This window comes from Mobula birostris, chromosome 3, assembly GCF_030028105.1.
Source record: "Mobula birostris isolate sMobBir1 chromosome 3, sMobBir1.hap1, whole genome shotgun sequence".
Lineage (NCBI taxonomy): Eukaryota > Metazoa > Chordata > Chondrichthyes > Myliobatiformes > Myliobatidae > Mobula > Mobula birostris.
Window position 1 is genome coordinate 152,015,778 of NC_092372.1, and position 14,706 is coordinate 152,030,483.

At 44.9% G+C, this 14,706-nt stretch overlaps 2 protein-coding genes across 10 annotated transcripts in view; one reads left to right on the forward strand and one right to left on the reverse strand.

Annotated features, from left to right (window-relative positions):
- The window catches only part of fastkd3 (FAST kinase domains 3), a 34,601-nt gene extending 20,413 nt beyond the window's left edge, over nt 1–14,188 (reverse strand). The window contains exons 1-2 of one of the 3 annotated variants that reach the window (XM_072253465.1): nt 13,958–14,188; nt 13,327–13,459 (exon numbers count right to left, since the gene is read on the reverse strand). The gene's annotated coding sequence lies outside the window, so the exon portion shown is untranslated. The remainder of the gene's footprint in view (nt 1–13,326; nt 13,460–13,957) is intronic. The other 2 variants (XM_072253467.1, XM_072253464.1) reach the window with 2 other exon arrangements.
- Nucleotides 14,189–14,298: 110 nt separating this feature from the next.
- mtrr (5-methyltetrahydrofolate-homocysteine methyltransferase reductase) overlaps nt 14,299–14,706 on the forward strand; it is a 109,114-nt gene continuing 108,706 nt past the window's right edge. For 5 of the 7 annotated variants that reach the window (XR_011885424.1, XR_011885425.1, XR_011885426.1 and 2 more), the window contains exon 1: nt 14,301–14,539. Coding sequence is in view for 2 of the 7 variants with exons in the window: in XM_072253461.1 (XP_072109562.1) it covers nt 14,325–14,539 (215 nt within the window). In the remaining 5 variants the exon portion in view is untranslated. Of the gene's footprint in view, nt 14,540–14,706 lie in introns of all 7 variants that reach the window. The other 2 variants (XM_072253463.1, XM_072253462.1) reach the window with 2 other exon arrangements.

Consider the following 14,706-nt stretch of genomic DNA (forward strand, 5'->3'; position numbering starts at 1 on the left):
TTGGAAAGATAGGGTTTAATCAAGAACAGTATAATTTTGTTCAGGGCAAATCCTATCTGAACTTTTCAAAGAGATGGTGATGGATGCTGACATGAGTATTAGTTGATGTAATTGACTTAGACTTCATTAAAAACTTAGACTTCATTTTTGACAAAGTCATCTATGGGACATCGATCCCATGCGAAAGAGCCAAAGAGATCCAGGGCAATTTGGCAAATTAGATCCAAAGTTATCTTAGTAAATGACAGAGTACAATGGTCAATAGTTACATTTGCAATTGGAAGTCTGTAATCAGCGGTGTACCAAAAGGATCAGAGTTGGGATCTTTTTTTGATATATACATTAATGAACTCCATACCACTGTCAGAAGTATAGAACAAAGGACCCTACGGAGAATCCTGGCAATTCTGGACAATGTTTCTTACCCTCTGCATGCCACCTTGGCTGAACAGAGGGTATCTTTAGCAATAGACTAAGACAACTCTGCTGCTCCAAAGAGTGCTATACAAGGTCATTCTTACCCTCAGCCATTAGGCTCTATAACGAGTCAACCTATAACAGGGGAAGTGATGACCCCTCCTGTTAGACTGTTTGAGGTAATTTTTTTTTATTCTTTCTTCCTTCTCTTCTAATATTTGTGTATCTGTGCACTTGTAATGCTATGACACTGTAATTTCCTTTGGGATCAATAAAGTATCTATTTCTTTAGTGCATGGATGACACGAAAATTGGTGGTTCTGTTGATAATCAGCTTCAGATTAATACTGATGAGTTGGTAAGACAGACTGAGCAATAATGGATGGAATTCAATCTTGAAAAATGTTACACATTTTGGGAAGGCTATCAGGGCTAGTATGGTTGGTTGGTGATGATTGGTAGGTCCGTATGAAATACTGAGGAAACAAAAGTGCTGGAATACATGCCCAACAATCCTTGATTAAGAAATCATATAGGACACTTATCTTCAAGAGAACTGGAAGGTTTATGTACAGACTTATTAACCATTAGCTAGGCCACAGCTGGAGCACTATGTGCAGTTTGGGTCACCAAACTACAGGAGGGTATGAGTACTGGGTTAGCTTTTCTTGGAGCAGAGAAGGCTGACAAAGGAAATGACAGAAGTATACAAAATTATGAGAAGCACAGATTGGGTGGGCAGTATGCATCTTACCCCTCCTCGGGAGATGTGTGTGAGATGAGAGAGCATATTATTAAGCTGAGGAATGTGGTTTAGAGAGGAAGCGATCAGGCTGGTTGTGACTGGAATAAGCTGCCCAAGGGTTGATGGAGGTGGAGACCCCCACCAAACCCTTAAGGCTGATTTATACTTGCGTGTCAAATGAACGCCATAACCTACGCAAGTGGCCCACGCGCGTTGTGAGCATTTATACTTGTGCGTTGGTGTGTCTGCGTCATTCTGCAATTTGGGCACGTCACGCATGCGCACACACCTGCCCAGGCAAGGTTTCATGGTCATGGTAGTCTTTCTCGGGGTAAACAAATTTAAAGTGATCGTCTTTTTTCGTAAAAGCGAAATGTGTCCTCCATAATTTCGGAGGTCTGTAAAGCTTTATGGAAAGCATTGCAACCAGAGTTCCTTCCCTGCCCCTCAGTCGCCCAATGGGAAGCTACTGCAGCGTAGGAGGAAATGCGATGCTACCAAGTGGACCAAACACAGTTGTTGCAGTCTGTGTTGCTGTGACACGTAGTTACATTTTGGGAGAGGTACATGTCAGGCTACGGCGTAGGGATCCGCGTAGGGTTCGCAGCGACGCCGTAACGCAGAAGTATAAATCAGCCTTTAGGCTGAAGGGGCTGTTTCTGTGCTGCGCGATTTCATGTTAACATTGATTCTCTCTCCCCACAGAATGTTTCCAGTACCATGTGCCAATAAAAAAAGGCCCAAGAGGTTTGCAGACCCGTTGTCTTGTCCTTCCTGGACTGACCCAACCTTCCCTGGCATCCCTGCCTAGAGTCTGCCCCTCCGCCATCCAGCCCTGCCCTGCTTTGCAAACAGCCAGTTTGTCATTGGTCCAGATATAGGATTTTCCCGCACCCGCCCCCCCACCCCGAGATGTTCCTCAACCTAGTGAGTTTGTTTTTGCCAGTAATTTCCAGATTTATGCTGGAAAATTTGCTTTAGTTTAGACTTGCTTTGGCTCAGTTAAGACAATCTGCCTGGGCTGAGACTCGAACCCACGACCTTCAGATGGTGAGCCCACACACCACACTACATTGGCTCAGTAACTCTCTGAATTTCAGTGGAGGGACACCACCAATGGAGAAAGCCAAGTTTCAAGTAATTTACATTTTTGAAAACAGTTTACTTCAATATTAATTAAGTATTTAATTTAATTGACTTCTCTAGTCATCAAATACATTTTAGACTAAGATTATTTTTAGGACACAAATGAATTGAGGGCTGTTGTGGACTGGACTGGACTGGACAAATGATTATCAGCTATGATTATACTAAATCATACAACAATTTCAATTATCTTATGTTCCAATGATTTATGTTTTCATACAAGTAATGTACATCTGGATGAATTACAGAAAATCTGTTAAGAGTCACAGAACTCTCTCCCAATACCTGTGGTTATAAGAAAAGGAAATAAAAAGCACACCATTTCTACAAGGTCAAAATAATATCTCCCACAGTTAGCGATAAAACAGGGTCATGGTTCACACAAATTTCAAGAAAAGGGAGGAGTGCTTTAAAAATTCCTATCTGGAGTTTCCACTTTTCTGGTTTGATATGATAAGGAAAACCAAATCGCATATTCACATCTGTTAATAACACACGTAGCTGAAAACAAGTATTTTAAAAGTACATAAACATGACCAAACTGCAGTGAATGTTTACTGTACATAATTTTAATCACTTTATAGTAAGAGTGCAACATATTAAAAATCAATAGCTGTTGAAAATGGAGCAATTCTTTGTATTTTGTGATTCATCATCTACTGTGCTTATTGAGATAGAATGTTGCATGTATCCGAATTGCCAAGTTCCTGTACACCCAAATCAGTGTTTATTCATTTGTGCTTTAATTTAAAATTATTCACGTAAGACATTAATGAAGACATGAAAAATCTGATTCTAGATATAACAAATCAAGTAATTACAGGAAATAGGCGTAGAACCCTAGAATTGTCTGGAAGAAGTCCATCAGCTAAACCATCTCTCTGCAACAGCAGTCAGCTCCACTCCATCCAGACGAAACTGAGAAATTAAACAGAATAGGGGTGGGGGATGGGAAGGAGGACGAGCTGGCAGGTGATGGGTGAAACCAGGTGAGCGGGAGGTTGAGAGGGTGGGGGATGGGAAGGACGAGCTGGCAGGTGATAGGTGAAACCAGGTGAGCGGGAGGTTGAGAGGGTGGGGGATGGGAAGGACGAGCTGGCAGGTGATAGGTGAAACCAGGTGAGCGGGAGGTTGAGAGGGTGGGGGATGGGAAGGACGAGCTGGCAGGTGATAGGTGAAACCAGGTGAGCGGGAGGTTGAGAGGGTGGGGGATGGGAAGGACGAGCTGGCAGGTGATAGGTGAAACCAGGTGAGCGGGAGGTTGAGAGGGTGGGGGATGGGAAGGAGGACGAGCTGGCAGGTGATGGGTGAAACCAGGTGAGCGGGAGGTTGAGAGGGTGGGGGATGGGAAGGACGAGCTGGCAGGTGATAGGTGAAACCAGGTGAGCAGGAGGTTGAGAGGGTGGGGGATGGGAAGGACGAGCTGGCAGGTGATAGGTGAAACCAGGTGAGCGGGAGGTTGAGAGGGTGGGGACAGGTGAAGTAAGAAGCTGGGAAGCTTCTTTATCCTTCCTATAGTAAACAGAGCAGAACTGAACACAATACAGTATTCCAAGAGTGGTCTAACCAGGGTTTTATAGAGTTCTTACATTACTTTGTGGCTTTTGAACTCAATTCCCAGACTAATGAAGGCCAACACATCACACACCTTCTTTACTACCCTATTAATTTGAGGAGCAACTTTGAGGAATCTATGGATGTGGGCCCCAAATTCCCTTTGTTCCTCCACATTAAGAATCAGAATGAATCAGAATCAAGTTTATTATCACCGGCATGTGTCATGAAATTTGAAATCTGTTAACTTAGCAGCAGCAGTTCAAAGCAATACATGATAATACTGAAAGAAAGAAATAAATCGATTACAGTAACTATATACACACACACACTCTAAGTAGTTAGATTAAAAAATAGTGCAAAAGAGAAATATATATTAAAAAAAGTGAGGTAGTGTTCATGGGTTCAATGTCCATTGATGTCCATTTAGGAATCAGAAGAAAGAGGGGAAGAAGCTGTTCCTGATTCGCTAAGTGTGTACCTCCTTCCCGAGTGTAACAGTTTGAAAAGGGCACGCCCTGGGTGATGGGGGCCCTTAATAATGGATACAGTACCGCCTTTCTCAGGCACCGCTCCCCAAAGACGCCTTGCATACTATGGAGGCTAGTACCCAAGATGGAGCTGACTAACTTTACAACTTTCTGCAGCTTCTTTCGAACCAGTGCAGTAGCCTCCCCCATACCATACATTTTTGCAGCCTGTCAGAATGCTCTCCATGGTACATATACATAAGTTTTCAAGAGATTTAGTTGACAAACCAAATCTCTTCAAACTCCTAATGAATTATAGCTGCTGTCTTGCCTTCTTTATAGCTGCATCAATATGTTGGGACCAGGTTAGATCCTCAGAGATCTTAACATTCAGGAATTTGAAGTTGCTCACTCTCTCCACATCTGATCCCTCTATGAGGATTGGTTTGTGTTCCCTAACCCTACCCTTCCTGAAATCCACAATTTATCTTTTATCTTACTGACGTTGAGTGACAGGTTATTGCTGTGACACCACTCCACTAGCTGTTATATCCCTTGCCCTCTCAACTCCATCTGAGATTCTACCAACAATGGTTGTATCATCAGCAAATCTATAGATGGCATTTGAGCTATGCTTTGCCACACAGTCATGGGTATAGAGCAAGTAGAGCAGTGGGCTAAGCACACACCCCTGATGTGTGCCAGTTTTGATTATCAGCGAAGAGGAGATATTATTGTCAATCTGCACAGATTGTGGACTTTCAGTTATGAAATCAAGGATCCAATTGCAGAGGGAGGTATAGAGACCCATGTTCTGTAGCTTATTGATCAGGACTATGGAAATGATGGTGTTAAACGCTGAGCTATAGTCAATGAACAGCATTCTGACAGGTGTTTGTATTGTTCAGGAGAGCCATTGAGATTGTGTCCGCCGTGGACCTATTGTGGCAATAAGCAAACTTCAGTGAGTCCAGGCACTTCCTGAGGCAAAAGTTGATTCTAGCCACGATCAACCTCTTGAAGCATTTCATCACAGTAGATGTGAGTGCTACTGGATGATAGTCATTAAGACAGCTCGCACTACTCTCCTTAGGCACTGGTATAATTGTTGCCTTTTTTGAAGCAGATGGGAACTTCCACCTGTAGCAGTGAGAGGTTGAAAGTGTCCTTGAATACTCCAGCCAGTTGGTTGGCACAAGTTTTCAGAGCCTTACCAGGTTCTCCATCGGGGCCTGATGCCTTGCGAGGGTTCATCCTCCTGAAAGGCAGCCTGACATTGTTCTTGGAGACAGAGATCACAGGGTCACTGGGTAGTTATATTCTCCCTTTCAAACTGGGCATAGAAGGTGCTGAGATCATCTGGTAGTGAAGCATCGCTGCCATTCATGCTATTGGGTTTTGCTTTGTAGGAAGTAACATCCTGCAAACCCTGTCAGAGTTGACATGCATCTGATGCCACCTCCAACTTCGCTCAGAATTGTTTCTTCGCTTTTGAAATTGCCCTCCACAAGTCATACCTGCTTTTCGTGTACAGCTCTGGGTCACCAGAATGCCACAGATCTATCCCTCAGCAGACGATGAGCTTCCTGATTCAACCATGGCTTTTTGTTTGTGAATATATAGCAAGTTTTCGTAGGCACACACTCATCCACACAGGTTTTAATGAAGTCAGTAACAACTGCAGCATACTCTTCCAGGTTCGAAGATGAATCCCCAAATACAGGGATCTTGCCATTAACCCGGTATTTTGCCTTCAAATTCGACCTTCCAAAGTGGATCACTTCACACTTTTCTGGATTGAACTCAATCTGCCAATTCTCAGCCCAACTCTGCATCTTTTCAATGCCCTGTTGTAACCCATGACAACTTTCTATACCATCCACAACTCCACCAACCTCAGTGTCATCTGCAAACTTACTAACCCACCCTTCCACTTCCTCATCCAAGTTACAAAGAAAATCACAAAGAGCAGGGGTCTCAGAACAGATCCCTGCAGATCATCACAGGCAGAAGATGTCCATCTACTACCACCCTCACTGCCTTCTATGGGCAAGCTACTTCTGAATCCATAGAGCCAAATTTCCCTGTATTCTATGTCTCCAGTCTTTCTGAATGAGCCTGCCATGGGGAACCTTATTAAGCACCTTAGTAAAATTCAGATTCACCACATCCACTACTTTACCTTCAACAAGGCACTTTGTCACATCCTCAAAGAATTCAGTCATGCTCGTGAGGCATGACCCGACCCTCATAAAGCCATGCTGACTGTTCCTAATCAGACTATAATTCTCCAAATGCTCATAAATCCTGTCTTTAAGAACCATTTTTTGAAGTAAAGCTCACTGGTCTATAATACCCAGGGTTACACCTACACCCTTTCTTAATCAAAGGAATAATACCTGACACTCTCCAATCATCTGACACTACTCCTGTGGCCAGTGAGGATGCAATGATCATCGCCAAGGTGGAGGAATCTCTTTCCTCACTTCCCTTGTAACCTGGGGTATATCCCGTCCAGCTCTGGAGACTTATTTATCCTAATGTTTTTTAAAAGTTCCTGCAATTCCTCTTTTTTAAAGTCAAGTTTATCAGCCTTTTTTACGCTGTCCTCGCAAACATCAAGGTCCCTCTCACTGGTTAATACAAAGTAAAGTATTCACTAAGGACCTCCCCTACCTCCTCCAACTCCAGGCACGTCTCCTCTTCTATCCTGATCAGTCCTATCCTCACTCTAGTCCTCTTTCTGTTCTTCACATGTGCAGAGAATGCCTGAAGGTCTCCTTCATCCTACTCACCGAGGCCTTTTTATGCCTCCTTCTGGCTCTCTTAGGTCCATTCTTAAGCTTCTTCCGGGTTACCTTGTAACTTTCTGGAGCCCTGTCTGATCCCTGCTTCCTAAATCTTAAGCAAGCTTCTTTCTTCCTTGACTAGATGTTCCACATCTCTTGTCAACCATGGTTCCTTCCCCCTACCACCCTTTCCCTGTCTCAATGGGACAAACCTACCCAGAACCTCATGCAATCGGTGCAACTGCTCCCCAAGCAGACGTCACATTTTCATTGTGCATTTCCCCAAGTCTCTCTGTTCCCAATTTGTTTCTAAATTCCTGCCTAATACATAGTAGAATTCCCCTCCCTCAGTTATATACTTTCCCATACTGTCTGCTCCGAACACCTTCCAAGGTCAAGGTAAAAGTCACAGTCTGAACAGAACACAATATGGCCATCTAATCTCTCGTCATGTGACAGCTGTCATATACTCACTCACCAATGTTTAGCTTGAGCAACGATCTCACTGAAACATGCAAAATTCTTTAAAAATTGACTTGAATGATACAGAATTAATGTTATCCCTGGCAGCGGTGGGCAGAACCAATAGTAGTTTATTCAGGACAGTAAGAAAGAAAAACTTCACCCAGAGGGTCATAAATCTACGGATTGTTTTTAGAAGGCAGCACCGGTGAAAGGACTATGAAGACGTGGATGGCAGAGATGAAGGACCGAAGTCAGGACTGCTTCAAGTCGGTGGAGAGGACAACTTTTTTTTAATAGTTAGAGAAACAGCACAGTAACCAGTCCTTTTGTCCCAATGAGCCCCTGCCACCCGATTACACCCACGTGACCAATTAACCTACTGACCCGTACCTCTCTGGAATGTGGGAGGAAACAGAGCACCCGGAGGAAACCCACACAGTCATGGGGAGAACGGTTTGACTGAGCGCAGTCGTTGGCGCTGCAACAAAATTATGCAAATCACTACGCCACCAAGTCACCCGCGTGTCCCGATTGTCAGTGGAACTAGATGAATATGCCACAGCCATTGCAGACTTCAGAAGTACATGCACTGGGTGAGTGTGTATCCACAAAAAACACTGTGCGTCTTCCCTGGATGCTCTTCATTGACCACAGCTCAGCGTTCAACACCATCATCCCCACAAAACTAATTACAAGGCTCTCTTCTGTGCAACTGGATCCTCAATTTCCTCACCCAGTTATTATGGAGTGACGACAACATCTCCTCCACACCCACCATCAGCACCAGTGCCCCACAGGACTGTGTCTTAGCCCCCTGCTTTATTCACTTTATATAGAGGATTTGGTGGCTAGGCTCAGCTCCCAAGCTCTACCTATGTTTGCTGATGGCACCTCTGTTGCCGGCCAAATCAAAGGTGGTCATGAATTGGCGTATGGGAGGGAGATTTAAAACCTGTTTGAGAGGTGCTACACAACAACCTATCGCTCAATGTCAGCAAAACCAAAGAGCTGATTATCGACTACAGGAAGAAGAAGCTGGTGGGGTTTATGAGCCAGACCTCATTATGGGAACAGAGTGAGAAGGGTAAGAAGCCTTAAATTTCTTGGCTTTAACATATCAAAGGATTGGTCCTGGGACCAGCACGTAAATGTCATCACAAAGAAGGTATGACAGTGCCTCTACTTTCTTAGAATTTTGCGTAGATTTAGCACATCACCAAAAACTTTGGACAAACTTTTATAGATGCAAAGTGGTTGTGGAAAGATCAAAGCCCAGAAACAGAAAAGGCTACAGAAGTTGGTGGAACGGCCCAGTTCCTCACAGGCTGAGCCCTCTCCACTAGCGAATACACTTATGTGGAGTGCTGTTATAAGAAAGCGGCATCCGTCTTCAAAGCACCCCACCATCCAGTCCATGTCCTCTTCTCACTACCACCACTGAGCAGAAGATACAGAAGCTTTAGGTCCCACACCACCAGCTTCAGGAACAGTGATTACCCTACCGCCATCAGGCTCCTGAACTGCTGTGGATAACCTCGATCACCACCACTCTGAACTGATTCAATATCCACATGAATCACTGTCAAGGGCTCTTTACAACTCATGTTCTCAGCGTTATTTTTATTCGCACAGTTTGTCCTCTGTTGTACATAGGCTGTTTGTCAGCCTTTGTTTATGTATAGTCTTTTTGTGAATTTTCATTTTACTTTATTTGGAGATACAACATGGAAGGATCATTGAGGACCCAAGTCACCCCAACCACAAACTGTTCCAGCTGCCACCACTCGGGAAACGGTACCGCAGCATAAAAGCCAGGACCAACAGGCTCCGGGACAGCTTCTTCCACCAGGCCATCAAACTGATTAACTCATGCTGATACAACTGTATATTGACTGTCCTATTGTACATACTATTTATTATAGATTACTATAAATTGCACATTTAGACAGAGACGTAATGTAAAGATTTTTACTCCTTGTGTACATGAAGGATGTAAGTAATAAAGTCAATTCAAGGGGCCCTTCTGGCCCCTCAAGTTAATTGCTAAGCTACCCGGGTGTCTCTCATGTATTTCTCTTTGTGTTGTAGATGCCCGCAAACAAGTGAACCTCAAGATAGTATTGCAATTTCAGATTAAACTGAAATCACAGATGGACACTCAAGCAGCGGTAGCAGGGTTTGAACAATATAACTTCCTGCAAGGCAGGATTGGTTGGCACAACAGGCAATAACCATTACTTGTAAATGAGCTCAATGCCTTTTTGTGCATTCTTTGACAGGGAGAACCATGAGACACCCACATCTCCAGATGATGTCAGTCTCTGGGGACCTTCAACAGCGTGGATCCATGAAAGGCATCTGGTCCAGATGGCTTACTAAGCTGAGAACTAAAGATATATGCGTACTGACTGGCTGGAGTATTTATGGACATATTAAACCCCTTGCTCTGCAGCTGGAGGGTCCCACCTGCTTCAGAAATGATTCTATTCTACTGGTGCCCAGGAAGAGCGCAGTGACTTGCCTCACTGACTACTGCCTGGTAGTAGTTACACCAACCGTAATGAGGAGCTTTGAGAGGTTGGTAAAGACACGAGTCAACTTCTACCACGGGGATGACCTGAATCCACTCCAATTTGCCTAACACCACAGCAGGCTAGCAGCAGGTGCGGGTTCCTTTCTGGCTCTTCACTCTGCTCAGAACCATCTGGACAGCAACAATTCATAAATCAGGCTGCTGTTCCTCAACTGCAGCACATCTGTACACACGACTGCATGGCTAAGGTCATCTCTGTGCGACAGCAGAACACACATCATAGTACAATAGTCTCTGTTTTATTATTTTGTACATTATTATTGCACAGTATTGTACATTATTGCACATCGGTAAATTACTGTTGTGTATATTATTATTCACAATATTATATATTGTGTATATTATTGTGGTCAGCCCGTGTAGCAGTTGATGAGGCAGAGTCTGGATTGAAGCACAAGGAGATGGTTGGGGCTATCCAGCTAGGCTGCCAGGGACTTGGATGGACAACCCACATCTTCTACAGGTAAGGAGCGCCGTGACGTTGTAACACAAGAGGTACGAGAGGTAGAAGAGCAGAAGAGGTTAGCTAAAACAGCTGGCCTGGCCAAACAAGGGGCTTGGACCCGATGGGAAAGTGTTGAATGACGACATCTATCTTGGAATGTTCTGTGGCAGATGGAACCGCTCTGCATTTCTTTTCTATGCAGAGCAGCGTACGATCTGCTCCCAACACTTGCCAACCTCAGCACCTGGTATGAAGATAAGACAGACAGGTGTGCTGCTTGTGGTGACAAGGGAACACTTCAACATATTTTGAGTGCATGCAGAGTCAATCTTTCCAGCGGCATGTACACTTGGAGACATAACAATGTTCTCAAAGTTGTAACAGAAGCGGTTGAGCAGAGAGTACTGCAGCACAACTTATCTCATGCCCCATGCTGCACAGAACATCGCATATCATTTGTGAAAGAAGGCTCCAAGTCAAGGTTGTACAGCGCAGGCTCACGATCAAGCATACTTTCTTCAGCCAATGACTGGTGTGTCGAGGCCAACCTGGATGGGAAAGGCAGTTTCCCGGAGCAAATAGTTTCACCACATTGCGTCCAGATATAATTGTATGGTCTGACATCAGTAGAGAAGTGGTTATTGGTGAACTCACAGTCCCCTGGGAAGACAACATCGATGAAGCCCATGAGCGCAAGTTAACCAAGTATGCAGAATTAAGATCAGAGTGCAGAGACAGAGGGCGGAAGGTCTCATGCTATCGACTCGAAGTAGGCTGCTGTGGGTTTATTGCGTTCACTCTCCAGAAGTGGCTGCGTGACCTTGGCTTCACTAGAAGAGAGATCAAGTCAACCAGCAGGGCTGTAGCTGAGGCAGCAGAGAAAGGATCAGCATGGGTGTGGACCAAGTACGTCCAGAGGGGCAGATAGTCAGACAGTGTATACATATCTTGCAAACCCTTCAGTAGTTGCATAGACACCTGAAGAGCAGACTATCTGTTGGATGGAAGTGACCAACAACTCTGATAGAGGCAGATGCCAAGTTTTTAAGCTCACCAGTGGGAGGTGGTGCTTTAGCACTGCTGGCCCACCACCTCGAGGGAGTCTTGATCATAAGCGGGCCGAAACTCCTGAAGACAGGTGGCAGATCAACTGATGATCCCACTGGTGATAGCACAGGACAGTTAACATCTTAGTCCAAGTGTATTTTTTAACTCTATTCTGTGATTTATTAGTTAATATTATTATAATATTTATTACTATTGCCAAGTGTGTTTTTAAATGTTGCTGCTGGAAGAAATAATTTCCCACTCTGGATCAATAAAGTAATTATTATTAAGTACAGCTTTGAGTTCAGCAGTAGCTTTATTGTTGTTGGACAAATCACAGGTGGAGACGAGTCAGTGGGATAGGACACCTGGCAACAACAACCTCTAGTTCAATGTCAGCAAAACTAAAGAGCTTGCTTGAAGCAACACACATCAAAGTTGCTGGTGAACGCAGCAGGCCAGGCAGCATCTGTAGGAAGAGGTGCAGTCGACATTTCAGGCCGAGACCCTTCGTCAGGACTAACTGAAGGAAGAGTGAGTAAGGGATTTGAAAGTTGGAGGGGGAGGGGGAGATCCAAAATGATAGGAGAAGACAGGAGGGGGAGGGATGGAGCCAAGAGCTGGACGGGTGATTGGCAAAAGGGGATACGAGAGGATCATGGGACAGGAGGTCCGGGAAGAAAGACAAGGGGTGGGGGGGACCCAGAGTCTGCGTTGGGTCTCGCCAATATATAAAAGGCCACATCGGGAGCACCGGACGCAGTATATCACCCCAGTCGACTCACAGGTGAAGTGTTGCCTCATACTGCGTCCGGTGCTCCCGATGTGGCCTTTTATATATTGGCGAGACCCAACGCAGACTGGGAGACCGTTTTGCTGAACATCTACGCTCTGTCCGCCAGAGAAAGCAGGATCTTCCAGTGGCCACACATTTTAATTCCACATCCCATTCCCATTCTGACATGTCTATCCACGGCCTCCTCTACTGTAAAGATGAAGCCACACTCAGGTTGGAGGAACAACACTTTATATTCCGTCTGGGTAGCCTCCAACCTGATGGCATGAACATCGACTTCTCTAACTTCCGCTAGGCCCCACCTCCCCCTCGTACCCCATCTGTTACTTATTTTTATGCACACATTCTTTCTCTCACTCTCCTTTTTCTCCCTCTGTCCCTCTGAATATACCTCTTGCCCATCCTCTGGGTCTCCCCCCCCCCCCCCCGTCTTTCTTCCCGGACCTCCTGTCCCATGATCCTCTCGTATCCCCTTTTGCCAATCACCTGTCCAGCTCTTGGCTCCATCCCTCCCCCTCCTGTCTTCTCCTATCATTTTGGATCTCCCCCTCCCCCTCCAACTTTCAAATCCCTTACTCACTCTTCCTTCAGTTAGTCCTGACGAAGGGTCTCGGCCTGAAACGTAGACTGCACCTCTTCCTACAGAAGCTGCCTGGCCTGCTGCGTTCACCAGCAAATTTGATGTGTGTTGCTTGAATTTCCAGCATCTGCAGAATTCCTGTTGTTTGAGCTTGCTTGAAGAAATCTTTGCCCAATTACCATCAACATATAACCAGAAGATCCAATACACGGCACCATTGTTGTACAGTACTAAGATAAGGCATTCTGCCTGTCAGGCTGCCCATCTAAAGTTACTCACCGGAGAAGAATGGCACTTGTAAGAGAAGTTACTGTGATGCTAACAGTCACTCTGAGTGAGCTACAGAAGTTAGCTCAGAACTGGAGATGAAGTTCCAGGCTCCACAATCTCTAAGGCTGCACAAAACGGGGATCTAGGGAAGAGTGGTGAGAAGGCTTGGCTAAAAAGTAAATCATATCCTTGTCTGTGAAGACTTTGCAAAGCCTCACTTACAAGTTGCTGGAAATATTTGGAAAAGGTCTTGTGGTTGGATGACACTAAAGTAAAGCTTTATGGCCTTAAAACTAAGCAGTGCGAGTGGGGTAAATTTAACTTGTTTAATCTATTTTAACTACTGAACTGACTCCCTTCAATCCAATGCAGGACCCTGTTTGATATTATCTGAGTTTGTGAATCCAACTTACTGATGTCAACTTGAAACCCAAAAGTGGTTCCTGTGTACCTCTGATGAACTGCAACTGTTTCAGTCCCCACAGAGGCTGAGTGCTACCCGAACTTCCCACATATCCCAACATCTGTGATATTTTATTTACTTTTGTACCTACACGCAACCCTCTCTTTTTAAGCATGCGGAAACATCTTTATTCTGCCAGTCACATGTTAGAAATGATGTTAAACAGTAAAATTATACCTGTATTTATAATGCACCTTTTGTACAGATCATGTAAACAGGAACAACGTCCCGCCAATCCGGCAAGTAGATAAACCTCCAGCTGCTAACGTAATCGGGAAACGTTTTGTCCTATTCTGTTTTCCAGGTATCATCTGACATAGCTTCATGAAAAAAAAACTTTGTAGCCAGGTTTGAGATAGCAGCCCCTGCTTGGTCTGCGATAGCCCCGGGATTTACGTCATTCCTCCTACCGGGAACTCACGCGCGCATGACGCATCAACGCCCAGCCTTCATTCATTAGCTGACTATTTTTTGCCTTCGAGCCAGGATTGGCTAGTTGTGCTGCCTGAGTGGGCGGGGCGTTGGGCACTTCCGCCGCGTGCGGATGTTGGGACCGAGTGGAACCTTTAAAGTATCCAGCGGGAGTAGCCTTGGGTTTAGGCTGCTTGTCCACCGGCTGCTGGTAAACTGGAACCGCGTTCTCCGCTGCCCTGCCTCTCAGCCCAGGAGATTTTATGATCATTTACCATTTCCCACTCTAAGAGGTGTTCTTACTGCGGCTCTCACAAAAAGGACTTTGGTTACTATCAGTCCGCCAACGTAAGTAGCATTCCGTGTTTTTTGCCTTTCACTGAGTATTGTGGTTTACGTTACGCTAAATCTTTGGAATAATCGGTGATACGCCAGGATTTACTTGCAATAAGTAACTTACTCTTTTAAACCTGATACACCATCCCTTGATATTTGATTCATATTGCACTTATATA